Source organism: Phacochoerus africanus, chromosome 4 (assembly GCF_016906955.1).
Source record: "Phacochoerus africanus isolate WHEZ1 chromosome 4, ROS_Pafr_v1, whole genome shotgun sequence".
In the NCBI taxonomy this organism is placed as follows: Eukaryota; Metazoa; Chordata; class Mammalia; order Artiodactyla; family Suidae; genus Phacochoerus; species Phacochoerus africanus.
In genome coordinates, this window is record NC_062547.1 from 33,807,200 (window position 1) to 33,829,293 (window position 22,094).

General features: G+C 35.1%; 1 protein-coding gene and 1 long non-coding RNA gene across 2 annotated transcripts in view; one reads left to right on the forward strand and one right to left on the reverse strand.

The window, feature by feature from the left end:
- Positions 1 to 8,259, forward strand: part of KIF18A (kinesin family member 18A) — an 86,873-nt gene extending 78,614 nt beyond the window's left edge. The window contains exons 15-17 of the mRNA XM_047776100.1: positions 55 to 162; positions 5,340 to 5,449; positions 7,991 to 8,259. Of these exons, the coding sequence (XP_047632056.1) occupies positions 55 to 162; positions 5,340 to 5,449; positions 7,991 to 8,073 (301 nt within the window). The 3' untranslated portion in view covers positions 8,074 to 8,259. The remainder of the gene's footprint in view (positions 1 to 54; positions 163 to 5,339; positions 5,450 to 7,990) is intronic.
- The window catches only part of LOC125125284 (uncharacterized), a 71,909-nt gene that overhangs the window by 43,634 nt on the left and 6,181 nt on the right, over positions 1 to 22,094 (reverse strand). The gene's annotated exons all lie outside the window — the stretch shown is intronic.

Sequence of the window (22,094 nt, forward strand, 5' to 3'; positions counted from 1 at the left end):
TGCTAATTATGGAAGTGTATTTTCCCTTTTTATTCTTTATTATTTAATATACAGGCTTGCCCCTACTTCATTCTCAACTAAACATTCTCTGCCTATACCAAACATAGTACCATCCTACATGGCAATGACTGCTGCTGCCAAAAGGAAACGGAAATTAACAAGGTATGATTAAACTGTAAGCTGGTACAGTCTTTATACTTATGTAAGATCATCTTTATCTTTGTTTTCTACAATTTTTTATGTCTTTTAATTAGTCAATTCATATTTAAGCATATATATAATAAATTTCTCCGAATGTGGCACTAGATTTATATTATCAAAGAGAGATATTGATAAAGCCCAGATAGTTCACTTGACAATTTGTATAAAATATTCAGTATTTCAGATTATTAAAAATAAATTGGATGTCTTCAGGCCTTCAAAAAGGTCATTTAATTTTAAATTTTCTTAAGGTGACAAGTTTTACTCATTTGGTGTTTTTCTCTTTAGACATTACTGAATTTCTTCTGTTCTAAAATTATATTATTTTAAGGAATTTTGATATATGACTAAAATGTAATGAATAGATTTCTATTTCTGGCTATGACAGTATAGCTTGCATCAGACCAAGCAGCCCATCAAGAACAATTATAAAAAGCTGGTAAAATACGACTAACAACTGCTTGAGCACACTAGAGAACAACCAACACAGCCAGGACTTCAAGGTCTAAGATCCCAGAGAAAAGGAAAACAAAGTGTGGAGAACCAGACCTTCTCTGCCTCTTTTTCCATTTAGCATTTGCCAATTCATGGCATCAAGTATAGAAGCCAAGCAAAAAATGGCAGCCTAGAGCTGTTAGCATTTCATTCATTGAGCCAGGGAAACAAAATCATTCTTTGTAGCTTTTGCCCACAAGATACTCACCAAATTCTAAACTCTGAAATAAGAGGCCAAGACACCAAGCTGAAAGTAGCTGCCAAGAGGCTAAAGTAATAACCAGGGTTTTGATGTTCTCATGGGACTGAGACACAAAAATTTTTGTTCAGGGATCATCGTGGAGAAAATGTCCTGTCAAACACCCAGGATTTTATTTGAAACTCCTTAAGGCCTATGCTCTAGGAAGGAGTAGGGCAAACTGGAAATAGACCAGTTCTTGAGAGCCTGAAAGAGACCTTAGACCATTCAATCCCTTTTTGGATCAAGATGATCTATCTCTTTCTGCCTGCTTGCCAGAAGAAAATTAAATTGTCTCTAAAGAATATACCACTGGCAGCCTCTTTGGTTTTTCATACACAGTGTTTAACACATAAGCAGAAGTTACAAAGTATGCCAGGAGACAGGACCAAGTGACTGAAAATCAAGAGAAAGAAAACAAATTTGAGAAACAGTGATGCAGATGTTGAGATTATCAGATAGGGACTTTAAAACTTTAACTGTGATGAAGTTCAACAGATAAGGCACAGCAGAAGAGAGCTTACTGAACTGGAAGATAGGTTATTAGAAAATGCCCAAACCAACGTGCAAATGGATAAAAAGATAAAAAATATAAAGAAGCTCAAAAGAGATATGTGGGACACAATTGAAAAGGTGTAGTATTTTGAGTCCCAGAAAGAAATAAGAAAAAAAAAAGGGGGGGGGGGGAACAGTATTTGAAATGATGCTGGCTACTAATTTTCCACAACAGACAAAAGATAACAAATCACAAGTTTGAGAAGCACTGCAAACTGCAAGTAGCATTAATACAAAGAGAAACACACCTAGATACATAGCAGTAAAACAGCTAAAAATCAAAGACAGGGAGAAAATCTTACATGTATTGAGCTTTATGACTCGAAGTCCTAGTGGTGAATGCAATGACAAAATATAGCGAAGGTCATATTGTAAAACAGGTCTGACTTGCTTTATTGCTTTTTCTTTGAGGTGATTAGAGAAGAGTATACAATATTAAGATAACTCTTTAAGTTTCCTATTTTTCATTAGGACCCCTGTTATCATCTGGGCTAGTGTTAAATTTACAAATAGTCTATTTATTTGTGCCACATAGGGTATTATCTCATAGTTGCATTTAGGAACTGTCCTTTCCCTTCCAAAGTACAGCAGAGCCTGGAATGCTGGGAATTAATTTATTTATTTATCCTGAGTGTTTCTGACGGTCCATGGCATTTTCAATTTTGTATTTTGCTATGTCACAAATTTGAATTGGGCAGTTAGTCATATATGGGAAATAGTCACTTAATTGAGCCTAGCTAAACTAACCACCGTCATCTGTTTCATCCATCTTTTCACTAATTTTCATTGTGTCAGTCATGTTATTTTTGTTACTAATTAATGCTAGGGACTTTTCTTGTTCTTCACTGATAGAATGCTCTGCTGTTCTAAGATGTGCAAAAGTTTATCGCTAAGAATAACTTTTAAATATAAACATAGTCATTATCAAAATCCATTGATTTTTCAAGATATGTCCAGGCGTGTAAATTGTATGTTTGGAATGGGTTTAGATGAGTTAAATGGCTCCCATAAGAGCAACTAATATTGAATACTGTGAAATAATATTAAAGGACATATAAAGAAAGATTTCTCAAAGGCTATTAATTGCTCTATTACATTCCCTCTGGTACCAGTAATTAGATCCTGCCATTAATTAAGGTTAAAAGAGATTAATGCTAGAAATGTACATAATTACTTTAAAAGTCTTCCATTCCCCCCAATTAAATCCTATATAAGCTTGAGAATAAGAGATTGTTATTTTCCACTTAGCAGCTTCATGCACATATTTAGGTGTGTGTATATTCTGGTTGTTTTTTTGTTTGCTCCATAATCTTTCTTAGCACCCAAAAATGATCTCACGCTTGCATACATTTCTGGTTTGTTTTGAAAAATGTCTGTGCTTCCAAGTGGAAATTATCTCAACTGAAAGAATATGGGATGCATTATGTTTATTAAGCAGAAGCATTCTACCTATGTAAGGGAACAAAAGGTTATTATTAATAATTATGGAAATATATTTGGCACACAGCTAGAAGACTTCAGATTTCCTCAAGATAGTCTTTAAGACAATTTAAATTTGTACCCATACCAATAGTATAACAAATGTTAAATATTTCATCAGTGGTCTGTGTTATCTAAATCCCAAAAATGTTTGAGTGTATTTTACTTATATATATGTATTATTTTATTAGTCTTTGATTTAATTCCTAGAAATGAGTTCTATTCAAATAAAACTTATTCAAAATCCTTATTTTCAAGTAAAAACAATCTATGAGTGAAAAAAAGAAAAGGGCCTAGAACTAACCAAAGTGAAGAATCATGTTGTAAAATAAGAAAAGCAACTTTAATGCCAGGGTAAAATAACCCTTATTAAAAGTAACCAGTGACACTGATATCTAGAAGAAATAAAATCATCAAATGGCCAAGAAAGAATTTTTGCCCTAAATAAGTTTATATATGCACATTTATATACATACACACACATACATACATAAATACACACACATATATATAGTTAAGAATGTGTTTAGGATTTCCCATTTTGGCTTGGTGGTACGAACCTGACTAGTATCCATGAGGATGCAGGTTTGTTCCTGGGCCTCACTCAGTGGGTTAAGGATCCAGCATTGCTGTGAGCTGTGGTGTAGGTTGCAGATGTGGCTTGGATTTGGCGTTGCAGTGGCTGTGGCTGCAGCTCCAATTCAACCCCTAGCCTGAAAACTTCCATATGCCACAGGTGTGGCCCTTAAAAAAAAGAAAAGTGTTTAGTATCCAAAATAGAATTATAGCACCATTTAGGAATAGAAAATTTCTACAACCGTACTTACATTCATAGCACAAGTACTTTATAACAATTCCAAGAAGGTATTATTTGTATTCTCCAATAAAGTAGGCAAAATCACCATTATGAACATCACTTACAGACTCTAGAAAACTTTGGTACATATAGGTTGACTTATTTTTCCCAGAATTCTCTGTGCTCATGCCCGTTTTTCTTCGCCATCATATTAAATTGCTGTTTCTGACTACTTTCAATGAGCATGTAACTAACCTGTATTCTCCCTTCTATATAAACGTAAATCCACATCAGTTTACTACATGGTTAGGATTGTCAGAACAAGTTGTTGCAATGAAAGGCAAGCTTCTACTTGTTAATCCAACTGACAAATTAGTATCAACTTGTAAAATGGTATATAATGTCTTGACCAGCCAGAAATTTCCTATAATTAGTTTATTTGAATCGGTGTAGAGAGGATTTGTTCGTACCCTACTCAGCCCTTAACCCTGCCTGCTAAAACATGATCCTCTTTAGGGTTTTGAAGGATTACTACCTTTTAGGGCCCCATTCAAACTAGTCTGATTCACAGAATTTTCCGTTTTTCTTTCTTCTAAATTCAGGAACCTACAGCTTCTAGTAGTTTGAATACTTGTGGCACTCTTTTTTACTCCGCCTCATATTATTTTGTGTAGTTGTCTTATTCCCCCCCCCACCCCCGCCATATATCCATCATGTAAGTTTTTAGGACTTACTAAAACTTGGATTTTGTCCTACTCATTTGTATAACCTATGACATGAGACCACAATAGATGTTTAGTAATATGTCAACTCAAATTGAATTAGAAATTCGACTCAATAATGGGATTGGTATAAATTTTTGAAGGTAAATGTAAAAGGGTCATATTTTTCATTTCACCAAATATAATTGCAATAATTAGACATTCTCAGTCTATCACCATGCGTTGATTTAAAAACAAGGTTTCCAAACAGTCTCACTTGTTTGTATTCCCCAGATAAGGGTTCTTGCTCCAAATTTGTAATATGAGCTTAATTTTTCACCTCTTGCAGTACATTCCTTATCTCCACACTTTGAATAGCAGTGCTTGCATGCATTGTAGCACAGCACCCTGGAACTGTTCTGTTAAAGAATTGTGACATATACCTATAATTATAATCTTGTGCTTGAACAAACATTCTTTTGTTTTGTTTTGCTTTTTTTGGCCGCATCTGCGGCATATGGAGGTTCCCGGGTTAGGGGTTGAATCGGAGCTGTAGCTGCTGGCCTACACCACAGCGACAGCAACGCAGGATCCTTAACCGACTGAGCAAGGCCAGGAATCGAACCTGCGTCCTCATGGATGCTAATCAGATTCATTAACCGCTGAGCCATGGCAGGAACTCCCAGACATTCTTAAATTTACACACACCTATGGGCCAAAAGTTTATTTAGTGTCTCCAATTACTTCTATGGGATTTTACAACTTATGATTTTAGTATTTCACTTTTTCTTTAGTTATCACTGCATGTAGAATATGTATTAGAACTTAGAGATATAAAAAATGCTTTACTAAAATAAAAATGTTTCCCCTGCAGTTCTACTTCAAATACTTCATTGACTGCTGAGGTAAATGCTGGATCTGCCAAACGTGTTCATCAAGATAAGTCAAGTGATAAGCACTTACAAGAAAACAGACCAACAGTGGGTATGTCTCAGGTCTTAATTTGATATTTAATAACATGATTAACTAATATATGTATAGCATTTTATGTTTCTTCTATCATGTTTTCATAAGAATCTCCTTTTATATACTCATCACCTTTATTACACAGTGAGTGTGGTTATTTCTGTTACAGATAAGAAAACTTAAAACACAAAGTAGAAAACATGCTTACCCAAGATCACAAAGTTATTTCATGACATAGCCACAATTCAGAACTGGATCTCTCTCCTACATTCTATACCCTTCTTACTATCCATACTGCCTCATATTGTAAACGAGTGGGTCAATAATTTAACTAATAATTGAAATAATTAGCTATGTTATTTAATAGATTAGTGATTAAATATATTTTATAGATAAACTGTATCCACTTGAAATTTTTCTCTTAGCCTATTATTTTTAATAATTTGGCCTCCAACTCATTTGTGCAACTTTTGTGAGGCTCCAGTCTTTATCTAGTTACACACATATTGTAACTCCCATTAGCAAGTTGGAAAAAAATGCTGTAGCATTTTTGACTACCTCCTCTCAGTTACACGTGAAGGTGACATGAGTCCATGATAACAAAAGCCCATCTTCAGTGAAACTAGAGGTGTATGGCACCTACCAGTTTCGAGGCCTTTCTTTGTGTCCATACCTGTGTTTCTCTGACACTATAGTTCCTAAGATTTCAATCAGGAAGTATTTAGTTAATACATACTCACTATGTACTAGGTTCTGTGATGAATACAAAGATCATTAAGACTCACTTTGGTTCTTCTCTAAAGGAATTTACAGCACTTGGAATTTAAAGGGGTTGCATAAGACCATGAGTGTTTCTAAGAATAACATGAAAAGTATCGTTACTTTTTTTTCTGTCAAACTTTTTTCATTAGAGTAATATAGAATTTCTCAATAGTTCTGCCAAACTGTATTGATATATCCTTACTTCTTATGGTGGCCAGTGACAGTTATTTACTTTAAGTTCAATGGAAGTGTCTTTTGTGGAGATTTAAAAATCAAAAAGTAAAGTCTTAAAAAGAAAAATTTACTATGATTATTTGGTTTAACATGACATGTTTAATAATGTTTAACAGTATGTATATGCAGTTGGTGTAGATATGTACTCTCCTTTGGTCTCCTGAAAGAATTCTCTGAAAAGTCACAATCCTGCAACCAAATAATAAATTTATGGTAATTCTCAAATAATAGAGATTTGGATTTTCTGATATGCTTATTTTCTAAGAATAGTATAAAGTGCATCAAATATCTTATGTATACAGAGAGATGAATTTTTTAAAAAATCTATGGAGATCAAAATGAGAGATATTACTAAATTACAGTACTTGCCAAAGAGGAAAGAAAATCTAAAGCTGGCTAAAGGTTATGTCTTGTTAAGGTTAATGGAACACTTCTATTAGAAAAAGGTGTTATTTTAAGGAAAGACAGTGATTTAGGTACATTAGGATATCCAAGTGAAAATGCCCAAATACACATCAGGAAAAGTAAAGGGGGACTGGGGCTGCCTTGCTTCAATTACATTCAACTGAGTTATCCAACTAGTAGCATACAAATAAAAAAGTCAAAGGGACATCAGTGGAAAAGAAGGTAACTGTTTACTGAATAGTTAGAAAAGTAGGCAATGGTGTCAATAATATATATAGTGCCCCTAAAACTAAAACCTAATGTGACCAAGAAAATGAATAGGAGATTAGACTGACCCATAAGTCAGTGGCACTGTTGTAACAACACTTCTTTGAGTAGAGAATCATTGTGAAGCTGAGAAAGAACCAGAAGAATGGGCATTGATAGGTAAAACACATTTAAGAGGTAGCTGTAAAAGGAAAAAGGACTCTGGGATCAAGAATCAGCACATTAAGAAGTACTGGATTCAAATGATACATCTACATTGGAAAAATAGGAGTTCCTGTCGTGGAGCAATAGAAACGAATCCGACTAGGAACCACAAGGTTGCAGTTTCGATCTCTGGCCCTGCTCAGTGGGTTAAGGATTTGGTGTTGCCAAGAGCTGTGGTTTAGGTCACAGATGTGGCTTGGATCTGGCTTGCTGTGGCTGTGGTGTAGGCCGGCAGCTGTAGCTCCGATTCAACCCCCAACCTGAGAACCTCCATATGCCTCAGGTGTGGCCCTAAAAAAACAAAACAAAATAAAATAAATTGGAAAAATATGGAAGTTTGAAAGACTTAAAGAAATAATCCAAAGATTGGGGGAAAAAAATTAATGATACACAGAAGAAAGGGAACAATGCTATAGAAACAGTCTTTTCTTAGTTCAAAAAGAACTGAAGTAAATGTGGTAGTTTGTCCATTGACTTCACTTGATACCTGTGGGGCAGGGCAAGGGGTATGAATGTACATGTGCACTAAAACTTCAATTTACAATGTGTAGAAAGTGAATTTCTACGCTCAAATCAAGAGTACTGTTGATGTTATATTTTAAATCATGTTAATTAACAATTGAAGTTTAACGAATGGTGAAAATACTTTTTGAATGATACTTACATATCTTTTTATTTCTTCTCTAGAATATAAAAGGAACATCCATAAAGTCAAGCCAAGTATGGTTAGAAAATTTGGAAGAAGTATTTCAAAAGGAAATCTAAGATAAATCTCTTCTAAATCAAGGAAAATGACATTGACAAGTCAGCTTTTAAAAGGGTTTGTTGCCAGTGCCCTTTAAGAAACTTGTCTAAAATCTTTGAAATTAGACCCTCTTAAAAGTTGGGTTTCCCTAGATTTTAACAACCCTCAGCATGCAGAAAATGAAATTCCTTCTATTTTGTTCTTTTGTGTTATAAGCAAATTTGAAATTTCGACAGAAAAGGTATGTTTTAAGTTTCTAAAATATTTGCTACCCTTTAAAATCCCTAAGTCAGCATGATGGCAGCTCAGTTTTACTATGCTGCAAGTTGATTAGGACAGTTTAGAAAACAGTAGAGTTAAATTATCCTTACAGGTTTTTTAAAATAAGGAGAATTTAGAAGTGATAAAATTATGACCCAGGATTTATTTTGTCTTACATTATTTTAATCATATATATGACCTTTTCCAAAAATACTTTGATGTACAAATGTACATATTTGTGCCCATAAGGTTGTTGTAAATATTATTTAAAGTCTTCGTGAATAAAATACTAATATTGTTTCTTGCTACTCAATACATTAAAGATGTAGATTTTATAATGCTTGCTTTTCTGTCTCATTACTACCCTTTACATACTTTAAACTATTATCTTTCATAAAATTTGAATTTTGTAGATTTGTGTTTCAGATTAGATCAAGATATGTGGCACTAGAACCAAGTCTGAAAATAATCCATAGTTTCCTTAATGATAATGAGAGAATTCTCTAATCATTTTTTCTTGTATAGAAAGTACGTGGGCTGCAAACTAATCAAATATCCTTGTTTACCTACTTTCTGTTTATCTTCCATACATTACAACAAATACTTGGTTAAAACACTTTTAATTTTATGTGGTCAAAAACTGCCCCATCAAAGCAAACAACCATTTAACAAGTTGCAACATTTTAGACCTTTTAGCTATTAGTCATGTTTTTCAACTTAAAGTATAGTTGGAAGAGTGTGAGATGGAATAATGATCTTTGAAGTTTCTTCCAACTCTGAAGCTCATAATTCCATACTGATAAAAATGCACACAGGACTTGTTGTAGGGAGAATAACAATGCACAATTTCTGTTTTCCCTTTGTTATTAGGCCTTTGGTTGTGTTGCCTATTTATCAATCACTTTAGCCTCTTTGTTATTCCTTTCCATCTATTTTAGGTAATTATATGTTTCAAAAGAAATCTTTTTCCACGTACTGATAAATGGCTAGCTAGCAGGATTAAGCGACCCTACCTCACCATAAGACGTGAGTCATTTTCTTGTATGCCATTTTTATCGGGGGTTTCACCTTCTGTAAAAGGTAGTAATAGTTCCTTTCAATGCAGCAATGTTAAGGAGAAATTGGCGGAAATAAATTGTAATGAATGTGGAAAAAGAAAACTGTTGAATATATGAATAAGGAGAAAATATATGCATTTTAACTAGAACAAGGTGCTATTTCATAAGTCACTAGAAAACAATTTCCAAATGAACTTTATTTATGTAAAAAAGTAGATCAGTCATAAATATACAGCTCAATGAATTTTAGAAAAGCAAACAGCCCCATGTAACCAACCTTCAGATCATGGAATAGAGAATTATTAGTATCTTATAAGCCTCTCATATCCTACCTCCCTCTAAGTGTGACCATTATCCTAACACCATGTATTGATTTCGACTAAAATAATTTATCTTTATTTTTGTTTTAAAATAACATCTTGTTCCAAAAAGAACTGTAAATAGTAAAAATGTGCTTCCTCCTCTCCCCTCCCCAAAATCATTCTCACTTTTAACCACAGCTAACCGTTTTAGGTACCCTGCCAAGTCATTTTATACAAACCTATATACTTGATTTAAAAAAAAAAAAATCTATCATACTATTTGTTTTGCAATTTGTTTTTTGAAAGCAGCATGGGCATCTTTGTAAATTTTTAAGTGTGAATTTCATAAATACTGCTATCGCAGATAGATTGCTGTTAGAGACAACTAGCAACAGATAATTTTCGTGTGGCAAACAAAGATCAGAGGGAAACCTAGATGATGCTATCTCTATTGATAACACTGTACAGTGTTTCTGAGAATATTTTGGAGTGTTTCTATTATTTCTACATCATGATGTCCAAAGTATATTCCACAGAACATGGCTCACCTGGATACTCAGCAAGAAAAGGGTTCTATGTCAAAGAAGAGTGGGAAATGGCAGCCTCCTAGGACATTGATCACGCACGTTGATGATGTGAGCCCCTGAAGTCTTACAATCAGAATCTTATTTGATCTAATCCAGTAATTCCCAAATTCCTTTGAAACATCAAACTTTTAAAAAAATGTTTGAGGATCATACAATGAACCCTTATGTAATCATAACACTGAGTCCAATTACCAAATGTTTCCACATTTCTGTGGAATATCCCTCTTTTTCTCTTGTTTTTCTTCCCTTGTTGGAATATTTTAAAGCACCCCAGATATCATTTCATCACTACACACTTGTTTCTGAATCTCTGAAAATACGCCATATTTTTATTTAATACCAAAAATGTATCCTTTTATTAAAGCACTCCTAGTATTATCCCTAAAAGCATACTTTAAACAACAATGTTCTAGATTAATAATGGCTATGAAATAACAGGATTAGAGAACCAGGTTATAATAGTAGAGATTTAACTTGAGAGTTATTTACCAATGTAAAACAACCATATTCAACACATTAATGCTGACTCCACCAATCTTTCTCATTCATTTTTACTAAATTAAGACTTACTTAAAGTTTGGTTTTTGTAGAGTAACATATTAAAAAGTAAGTTTACATTATGCTTTCTCATTTTGGTAAATTAGTTGAAGAATTTGTTCTTATGCATCTGGATTTTGTTTTAACTTTGTTTACATGCCAAAAGGTAGGTACAATCACACCAGGTATAGTGAATGACAGTTAGTTCTACTATAACAGGGCGTATGTGTTCCTGAAGATCACCACACTATGCCAAATTGTGCAGTAAAACCACATGGCTTATGGGGCAAATGGGATTAGCTGCACAACATTCAAAAGCTTTGTCACTAGCACAGTAAAAGAAAGACCAGAACCTTATATAAGCAGCCCAGTTTTACATATTAAACATTTAAGAAATGCACAAATACTGCAACAAATATGGCACTTTACCATGAAAAAGAGCTTAAGTTTGTTCATGGAAGTGAATGTAGGAGGATTGCAGCTTGTGAGTTGAAGAACTGATGGCTGGCCAGCCAGTGATCTGAATCAGCTAAAAATTTATACACCAGATGTGGATGGCCATGGCACATTGTTTATGAGGGGCGAGTGGGTGTTCTGTGCTCTCTTGTGAGGTTCAGTTCAGCTGCATGCAGTTTTCTGTATTCACCTAGTATTTCATCTGGATGAAATCTGGCATAAACAACTGCAAAATGCACATTATGCTACAAATTGTTCCCTGATACGTAAATGGTGTCAGAGTGTGTTCACATTTTCAAAGCAGTTATAGCAGAACTGATACAAATATTGAATTTATGCATTTCTTAAGAAATGTATTTCTTTTTAAATTGCCCCTTGATTCTTTCACATTTAAGTAACTTAGGTATCTAAGGATAACTGCTCAATTAGAGCTATGGTGTTAATGGAGATTCAAGTTCTAGAATGAGATCAGACATTTTTAACCTTGCCTTGAGAGAAACTTCTAGTCACAAGCTTTGTAAAATGTCCCATCATTTCTGAAGGGGCCATCAGGCAATAGTGCTTAATAATAGACTTGCTTTTAGGGCACAAGCAAGCCTTTAAAGTAGATGTTACAGATTCACAGCCCCTTATTTACAATACAAAAGCTTCACAGATTTTGAAAATCAGAAGTTTCTTGTTTATGTAATTTGTGGCTATAAAGCTTTACTTCTAATATGAAACTATTATTGGTTTTTATTTATCCTTCTTAGTATGAACATTCAAAGATTTCACTGCAGAAACATTAATGGCTGATTATGCCTCAGACCTCATAGGTGGTATTATATAAATACAGCATATATATTCTATTGCCTTTCTTTCTTTTTTTTTCTTTTTTTTTTTTTTTTGCTATTTCTTGGACGGCTCCCGCGGCATATGGAGGTTCCCAGGCTAGGGGTTGAATCGGAGCTGCAGCCACCAGCCTACACCAGAGCCACAGCAATGCGGGATCCTAGCCGCATCTGCAACCTACACCACAGCTCACGGCAACGCCGGATCCTTAACCCACTGAGCAAGGGCAGGGATCGAACCCACAACCTCATGGTTCCTAGTCGGATTCGTTAACCACTGCGCCACGACGGGAACTCCTCTGTTGCCTTTCTGAAACAAAAAATTTTGAATTCCTAGACTCCTAGCCACAGTTATTTCACATCATGGTTTATAGACAAAATATATTTATTTTTCTTAGAAAAGAAGTTCTTTTGTATCATTTTTTTATTAGATTCCACATATTAGTGATTTCTTTCAAAAACAAACTTATGATTACCAAAGGGGAAACATGGCAGGTATATATACTACTATATATAATATAGATGGGTAAAAAGGACCTAGTAGTACAGGGAAATCTACTTAATACTGTGTAACAACCTATATGAGAAAAGACTCTGAAAAGGAATGGATATGTGTATATGTATAACTGATTTACTTTGCTGTATACTTGAAACTAACACAACTTTGTAAGTCAACTATACTCCAATAAAGTATACTCTTAAAAAAGAAAACAACAGTGACACTTAGAAAAGTTAATTTGCCAAAGATCTCAAAGATCTAGAGATCTAGAGAGTAGCAGAGTTGGGACTTTGAACTAAACTTGATATAAAACAGTTGCTGTTATTCCATAGTTGATACCCTGCCCCCATCTACAGTGAGGCTAGTACTCTGTATATTTATATATATGTAAAGATAGATAATCTATATAGAAAGGATTTACTACAGAAAATACATTCTACTCCCATGGTCATCTGTGATTTGGTGGAAAGACTTATTCAATGCCTTTTATAGTTATAAGTAAATTATGTTTAGCTCATATTGTTTATATCAAAAGCAATTTGAAGTATTAATTAGGTGTTAATTGTAGCAGCCTTTAGTATCACCAAAGGCATTCACAAATCCTACGGATTGATCTTTCAAGGAAAATTTTATGTGTCTTTTGCAATCAAAATGTCACATAATATTGTTATATATTCACAATTTACTAATAAGGGGTTGGCAACTACCTAAAATAAGGTATATTATAAAATTACTAGTTTATATTCTGAATGTTTTTGTGTTAAGACTATAATCAGATTCTGAAGATACAACTTAGACACGAAGACAAAACATAACCTGTGTTTCAAGAATCAGCACAGGACAATTATTTTTGAAATGTATATATAGAGTACTAAGTTCTTCCTCTCCTGTAACTTCCCCCAAAAGCAGTAGTTGACAGATAGTCCATACTTCTCAGAGTGAACATCATTTAAGAAACCACTCAAGCTTTGCAAATGGCAAGTTCTGCATAACAGCCACTATAGGGATTAGTCCATCAAGTTAAGAGCTGTCAGGAAAGGTTAGTTCTGCGATATTTCTGGGGTGGGTGGGTGGGTGTGTGTGTGTGTGTGTGTGTGTACCTAAAGCAGATGTGAGATGAAATAAGCCAGGAACCATAATAGAAAAAAAAATGGAAGAATAAAAACGTAGTTTATTCTCATACTTTCAAACAGATGGAAGGTGAAAGATGTCTGTTTGGTATAATTAAGAAGATTAGTGACATGAGAGGAAAACAGTTCTATGCTCAAGACTTTGGACAGAAATACTGTCCTCAGCCTCACTTCTCATCCCTGCAGAATATTCTTATTCTCTCAAGCCACTTCTCAAATATGAAGCATTGAGAATCCTTTCTAATACCACCACCTTCTGCACACATCCTTTTCCCATTCTCCTTTCCTGTGGCTGATTCAGAGTCACATTTTTTTAAAATTATTATTGCCTCCTATTCTTCCTAATAACAATTATTAAGGTAGGTTAACTGCCACCCCAATTCTCATTCAGCTCAAAATGCTATCTGAAAATGTTCTTTCATCCCAAGTGCATTGCTCCTTAGAATTCTTCATATCAGATAAAAAATATTATCTACTCAAACTTAAGCCTGAAACATCATCACTTAACTGCTTTTAGTATATGTTCTCTCTGCCTGCTTCCTTGCTTCCTTCAAATAAATCTACCTTTTTCCACTTCCCCATTCAATTTCAAGACAGCTGAACTACTGTATCCTCAGTTAGCTCTGCCCTACAGTTTGAAGAGAATCTACTCACACTAAGTCCATCCTTGGCAGCCAACACCCTTTTTACTCTCTTGTGCTAAATATTGGCATTAATGTTACACGGCCTCTACTTTTTTTCCAAAACTTCAATTTAACCTATTTCAGCTATTTATTATTTTACCTATAAAATTTGATTTTCTGTATGATTTAGAGACCAAAGTGAACTTCTAACTTTTCATTAACTTCACTTGCATTACAGTGTTGTTGAGATTCATTTTACCACGCATCTTGGGACCATATTTCTTGTAGGTCTTTAGTTAATAACTAAATTTGGTTCATTCTTACTAGCTTTTACTTTTCTTTCCCAAAATACATATAATTTAAATCTGTAACTTCTCATTGTTCTATGTAATTATTCAAGTGTTTTGCAGGTTAGATTATCAAGCATTTATACATGTCCACAGAGTCATTATTCTGACATTTTAATAGTATAGAAGACATTTATTTTGCCTGGTCCACTTAACCTCAATTTGATGAAGCCATTTCACTTTTCTGGGGGGAAACCACTCTTCCTCAGTGAGATTCTAATGAAATTATCTCTGCATATGTGTATGTGTACACACACACATTCCCTCAGACCCTCATCTTGCCCAGCATCATAACCGTTCAGTGATCCATCTTCCTGGTAACAATTATTGGTTCCAAGGGGACATCTGATCCAAAATTCAGAGTCTTTGCAGTCTCTTAGTGGTGCTGGACAGCAATATGTAAAACAAGGATATCTGAACATTCTCTAACACAATATACAAAAATAAACTCAAAACAGATTAAAGACCTAAATGTAAAAACTAGATAATATAAAACTCCTAGAAAGAAGCATAGAATGCTCTTTGACATAAATTGCAGTAATTTTTTTTTATATCCACCACTTAATGCAAGGGAATTAAATGGAAAAATAAATAAATGGGACCTAATTAAACTTAAAAGCTTTTGCACAGCAAAGGAAACCATCAGCAAAATGAAAAGAACCTACTGAATGGGAGAAAGTATTTACAAAAGTTGTGAACCAACAAGGGATTAATATCCTACGTATATAAACAGCTCATACAACTCAACATCGAAACAAACAAGCAACCTGATTTTTAAAAATGGGCAGAAGAGCAAATAGTCATTTTTCCAAAGAGGAAATGCAGATATCCAACAGGCATATAAAAAGATGCTTAACATCACTAAATATCAGAGCAATGCAAATCAAAACCACAATGATATATCATCTCACACCTGTCAGAATGCCTATCATCAGAAAAGAACACAAATAACTAATGTTGGCAAGGATGTGGAGAAAAGGGAGCCTCATACAATGCTGGTGGGAATGTAAATTGGTGGAGCCATTGTTCAAAATAGTAAGGAGGTTTCTCAAAAGAACTAAAAACGGACCCATATGACCCAGCAATTCAGAAACTCTAATTTGAGAAGATACGTGCATCCCAATGTTTATACCAGCATTATTTACAGTTGCCAAGATAAGAAAGCAATCTAAGTGTCCATCAATAGGCAAATGGGTGAAGAAGATGTGGTAGCTATATACAACTGAAAACTACTCAGCCATAAAAGAGAATAAAGTTTTTGCCATTTGCAGCAGCATGGTTGGATCTGGAGGGCATTATGCTAAGTGAAATAAGTCAGAGAAAGACAAGTACTGTAGGTTATCCCTTATATGTGGAACATAAAAAATACAATAAACTAGTGTATATAACAAAAAATAAGTAGATTCACAGATATGGAGAACAAACTAGTCGTTACCAGTGTGGAAGACAACATAGGCATGGGAGAGTAGGAGATACAAACTATGGGGTGTAATAAGGCCATAAGAGTGTATTGTACCACACAGGGAATACAGCCAATATTGTGTAACAACTGTAAATGGGATGTAGCTTTTTAAACTATATAAAAATTTTTTAAAAGTCTGAGTCTTCCCTAAGAATAGAGGAGAATTTGTTTCCTTCCTGAGTTACAGGTAAGCCTAGATCTCAGACATCTTGCCTAGCTTCATGGAGAAGGCTATCTGCAGAATGAAGTCAACACAGAAAGCAGCTGAGAAAGAGAAAGACAGTGACATTGCATGAGCTCCTTAATCCAAGTTTGCCCAAAACTAGGTAGATTCATCCCTTGTACTACTCAGTTCCACAAACCAATGTCTTTCCCTTTGCACTTGAACCACTTTTTCTTTTACTTTTTATATTAATATATAGATTTACACAAAGTTGCGAAAATAGTAGAGAGGTTCTGTGTATTCTTCACCCAGTGTTTCCCCAATTGTTCTTACATAACTATAGCTCAATATCAAGCCAGGAAATGGACATTAGTAAAATATGTGTACACAGTTCTATACTATTTCATCACGAGTGCCTTTGCATCTAATCACTGCAAAAAACGTACAGAATTATTTTATCACTGCAAAGACTTCCCTCATGTTACCACTTTCTAGTCAAACCTACCCATTCACCCATCATCCCTCATCCTTGACAGTCACTAATCTTTTCTCCATCTCTATTATTTTGAGAATGTTACGTAAATGGAATTACGTAGTATGTTAATGTTTGTGATTGACTTTTCTAACTCAGCTTACCTTGAGATTTATCCAAGTTGATGCATGTGTTAATACTTCATTCATTTTTATTCTTTTTATTTAGGTCACCATGATGTGGATATACCATAATTTAACTCTTCACTTTTTTTTTTTGCTTTTTTTTTGGGAGAGTGGAGAGAGCCACATGTGTGGCATATGGAGATTCCCAGGTAAGGGGTTGAATCGGAGCTGCAGCTGCCGGCCTACACTACAGCCACAGCAACACAAGATTTGAGTTGTGCCACAGTTCACGGCAACACTGGATACTTAACCCAGTGAGCAAGGCCAGGGATCAAACCTGCATCCTCATGGTTACAAGTTGGGTTCATTACCACTGAGCCACAACAGGAACTCCTAACTATTCAGTTTTTGAGGGACATTTTGGTTGTTTGCATTTTTAGACCTTTACAAATAAAACCACCATAAACATTCATGTATAGGGTTTTTTTGTGATTACTTTTAATTGACTTTCTGTCATTTGCAGTTGAAAGTGTTTCGAATAACATAGACATATGATAGAAGAGTGTAGGAAGAAAAATTTTCTCCGTCTTTACATATTCCTTCATTTGCCAATAAGATAGAAACTTCATCCAAAATTTACTCTTTCTAAAAGTAAATAGAGAAACTTCTTTCTCCACCTTCTTTTTTCTCCCCCAAAGAGAAGTAACCTAAGAAAATATTCATAAGGTTGATGTCAGAGAATGTTTTGCCTATGTTCTCTTCCAGGAGTTTGATGGTGTCTTGTCTTATATTTAAGTCTTTAAGCCATTTTGAGTTTATTTTCGTGCATGGTGTGAGGGTGTGTTCTAGTTTTATTGATTTGCATGCAGCTGTCCAGGTTTCCCACCAATATCTTGCTGGAAAGATTGTCTTTTTCCCATTTTATGTTCTTGCCTCCTTTGTCAAAGATTAATTAACCATAGATGTCTGGGTTTATTTCTGGGTTCTCTATTCTGTTCCATTGGTCTCTATGTCTGTTTTGGTACCAGTACCACACTCTTTTGATGACTGTGTCTTTGTAATATTGCCTGAAGTTTGGGAGAGTTATGCTTCCTGCTTGGTTTTTGTTCCTCAGAATTGCTTTGGCAATTCTGGGTCTTTTGTGGTTCCATATAAATTTTTGGATTGTTTGTTCTAGTTCTGTGAAGAATGTCATGAGTAATTTGATGGGGATTGCATTGAATCTGTAGATTGCTTTGGGTAGTGTGGCCATTTTTTTGTTGTTTTTTGTTTATTTGTTTGTTTGCCTTTTCTAGGGCCGCTCCCTCGGCACACGGAGGTTCCCAGGCTAGGGGTGAATCGGAGCTGTAGCCACCAGCCTACGCCAGAGCCACAGCAACATGGGATCCGAGCCACGTCTGTGACCTACACCACAGCTCATGGCAACGCCAGATCCTTAACCCACTGAGCAAGGCCAGGGATCAAACCCGCAACCTCACCGTTCCTAGTTGGATTTGTTAACCACTGCACCACGACAGGAAGTCCAGTGTGGCCATTTTTACAATATTAATTTTTCCAACCAAGGAGCATGGAATATCTTTCCATTTCTTTACATCTTCTTGAATTTCCTTGATTAATGTTTTATAGTTCTCAGCATATAAGTCCTTTACCTCCTTGGTCAGGTGTATTCCCAGGTATTTGATTTTTTTGGGGTGCAATTTTAAAAGGTATTATATTTTTATATTCCTTTTCTAATATTTTGTTGTTAGTATACAGAAATGCGACTGATTTCTGAATGTTAATCTTGTATCCTGCTACTTTGTTGAATTTGTTGATCAGTTCAAGTAGTTGGGGGGTTGAGTCCTTAGGATTTTCTATATATAGTATCATGTCATCTGCGTACAGTGACAGTTTTACCTCTTCTCTTCCTATTTGGATGTCTCTTATTTCTTTTGTTTGTCTGATTGCTGTGGCTAGGACTTCCAGCACTATGTTGAATAACAGTGGTGAGAGTGAACATCCTTGTCTTGTTCCATATTTTAGTGGGAAGGCTTTCAGCTTTTCTCCATTGAGTATTATATTTGCTGTGGGTTTGTCATAAATGGCTTTTATTATGTTAAGGTATGTTCCCTCTATACCCACTTTGATAAGAGTTTTGATCATGAATGGATGTTAGACTTTGTCAAATGCTTTCTTTGCATCTATTGAGATATCACTTATATCTGGAATTTAATATAAGGCACAAATGAACCTTTCCACAGAAAAGAAAATCATGGACTTGGAGAATAGACTTGTGGTTGCCAAGGGGGAAGGGGAGGCAGTGGGGTGGTTGGGGAGCTTGGGGTTAATAGATACAAACTGTTGCCTTTGGAATGGATTAGCAATGAGATCCTGCTGTGTAGCTCTTGGAACTATGTCTCGTCACTTATGAAACATGAAAATGTGCAAAAATAGAATGTGTATGTGTATGTGTAACTGAGTCACCATGCTGTATGGTAGGAAAAAAAAAATTGTATTGGGGAAATAACTATTTAAAAAAATTTAAAAAATAAGAATAGTAGTTTTAAAAAAGAGAAGTAACCTATCTAATCTGAAACAGTAAAATCCCAACGTCTGTTGTCCCACATTGTGCTACTGGGCTGGGTTAACGTATAGAATGTTACTACTCTGCTTCATGTATAGCCTGACCTCTTGCTATATCCTCTTGAAATTCTTACCTTCTCATGGCCTGTGTTTCCTCAGATTTTATCTCCGTGAGGTAAACAGCCAGGGTCAGAACACAAGCGAAGGGCCCTGCTGTCCTCTCATCATGTCCATTCTTACTCATTTACATTCAGACAGCATTGGGTAGGCCATGTTCCTTCATGGGCTGTGCTGGATAAGTGTGTTCCAAGATCTAAACTTGGAGCAAAGTATTAAAAAGCTCTAGGAGTACTCATATCCTGACCTCACGTCTATTTCTCAGTTGGTTTTGAGCCCAGAGGAGGTGTGAAGGATTGGTTTTTCCCAAACTTTCCCACATAAAATACTTATTTGTACTCTACAGCTTCTCAAAGATATGGCCATATGTAAGTTCTTCCATAATTAAACTGAAATTTCTTTTTTATTATATCAGAGTGATCACCTAAACTCTAATCTGTTTGTGTTCACTTCTCTCCTCTAATTACCTACAAATATACCCCAAAACTTCAGACATGGTCCTCTGAGTTTCTGAATTAAATCATTCCCCATGCACAGGTGACCCGTAACTACGTTATTCAGTTTCATTTTTGAGTACCTATCCTCAAGTTTCCATCCCCAGTTCAGACAAACTCACCTTTATTACAATGATCAGTACTGACACTTTTTTTACATTGTTATCATTACTGAAATGTATAGTTTTTGCTGTTCTTTACCTATTATAAAATTCCACCAACTTTCTCTTGAAACATCCTTCCATCTTTTCCTAAATATTTAAAGAAAGAAAAAAGCCAAGAATTTGCATCGACATAGCTTGCATTTTTCTGCCTGGCTGTTACTGGTGCATGAGCAGCAAAGCCTGAAGGAGATAATATACAGTATCAGAGGTAATGCATGCTGGGAAAAGGATGACCATCCACCAGTAATTATTAGTAACATAGACCTATTTATTTTGGCCATCTTTCATGTGGATTTTTCCAACATCAGTATTTAACTCCAAACTAATGCATCTGCCAAAGTCATCTATTTTGCTGTTAATTGGCTAAAGCCACCCTGAGACTTTCTCACTAGTGTATAAATCACTTAAGCAATTGGGTACTTACACAACTGAAGGCCCAAAGTCCATGATTCTAGCTCTTGCTTTAGAGCCTAAAATGAAAGTGCTTCCCTCTTGGGTACCTTTTCTGTTTTGAAGCAGTGACCAAGGCAATTAGCTCTTTGTGGTACCTAGCCAGCCAAAGGTACTCTCTTAAATATTAAAAATACTTGGATGATCCTGACTCTTGAAGAAATGTACTGTTGCTATTCTCCATTTCTTGGGACATTTAAAAGACAAGCCTTAAGAATTAATTGAACTAGATAAACTATGCAGGTGAATTTTTGCTTCTTTTTTACCAATACAATACTTTTTGATTCCTGTGACAATGATTTTTCCCTGAGAGACTGCTTTCTCATGACTGAGAAATTTAATTTTGTAGAAGATATAGTGTGATGAACTTTTGGTTTTATTTAGTAGTCATAACTCCCTAGATCACTTTCTCCCTCCCAGAAAAAGAAATGATGGATAACAATTCGTGCTATTAAACATCTTTGGTAGGTATTGGGTAGGTTTCATCATCTTTCGTTTCCACTATTGGGAGTTAATTTTTAACCAAAGGTGGTGGGAAGTGATGGCTGTCAGAATTAGTTGGAACTCATTTCAAAACTCTCCATCTGTCAGTAGTTCAGCATCATTGCTCATAGTCCCAAGATGATACAGTTGATTGCAGAGAAATGACATTTCCAGGTGAAATCCATTTACAAAAGTAAACTAATTCCAAGCAATGACCCTAATGACCATTAGAGAGTCCCTCATCAACCAAAAGCAAGCTGAAAAGGGAAGATGAATGCAATCATTCACTTGGCATGCACCAGACATGAAAATTTTCTAGTTTTTTTTTTCTCCAATTCATTTAATGCTCATTTAGAAATACACACCCAAAAGGACTTGATATTTCATTCTTTTATAAAACTGTAAACACATCACAGTGGTATTTGGATATCTTACAGACTTTGTCTGTAAACAGAATTTGCTTCAAGGCATATTCCAGATACTTACTGGTACAAGAATTTAGATGCTTAACAAGTTCTTCAAATGAATGGCAATAATTTTTCACATTTGGATAGGAAAAGCACATTTGGTACAATGAATGTTACAGTACCTTTTAGTGACCATCACTAAGGCTATCTATAGAACACATTTGCAAGCTAAATCATGAATTATAGGTAGTTTCTGTGTCTGAAACATGCTTAGATGAAAATTCAAGATTCTAAATCCTATCATATCTAATGCCAGATGGACTGTAACATAATATTGCACAACTTAGCATGACTCAGCAATGCAAGTGGCTTGGAATTTGAATATTTTTCAATTAGAAGTGTCATTAGAAAGAAAGATGCTGGGGTTGGAGAAAGGGGGAAAACCTATTCCTGAACAACCAATTCTTCAAACTATGTATGACTTCAATATGTGATGAAGTTAGTTACAGCATTAGCA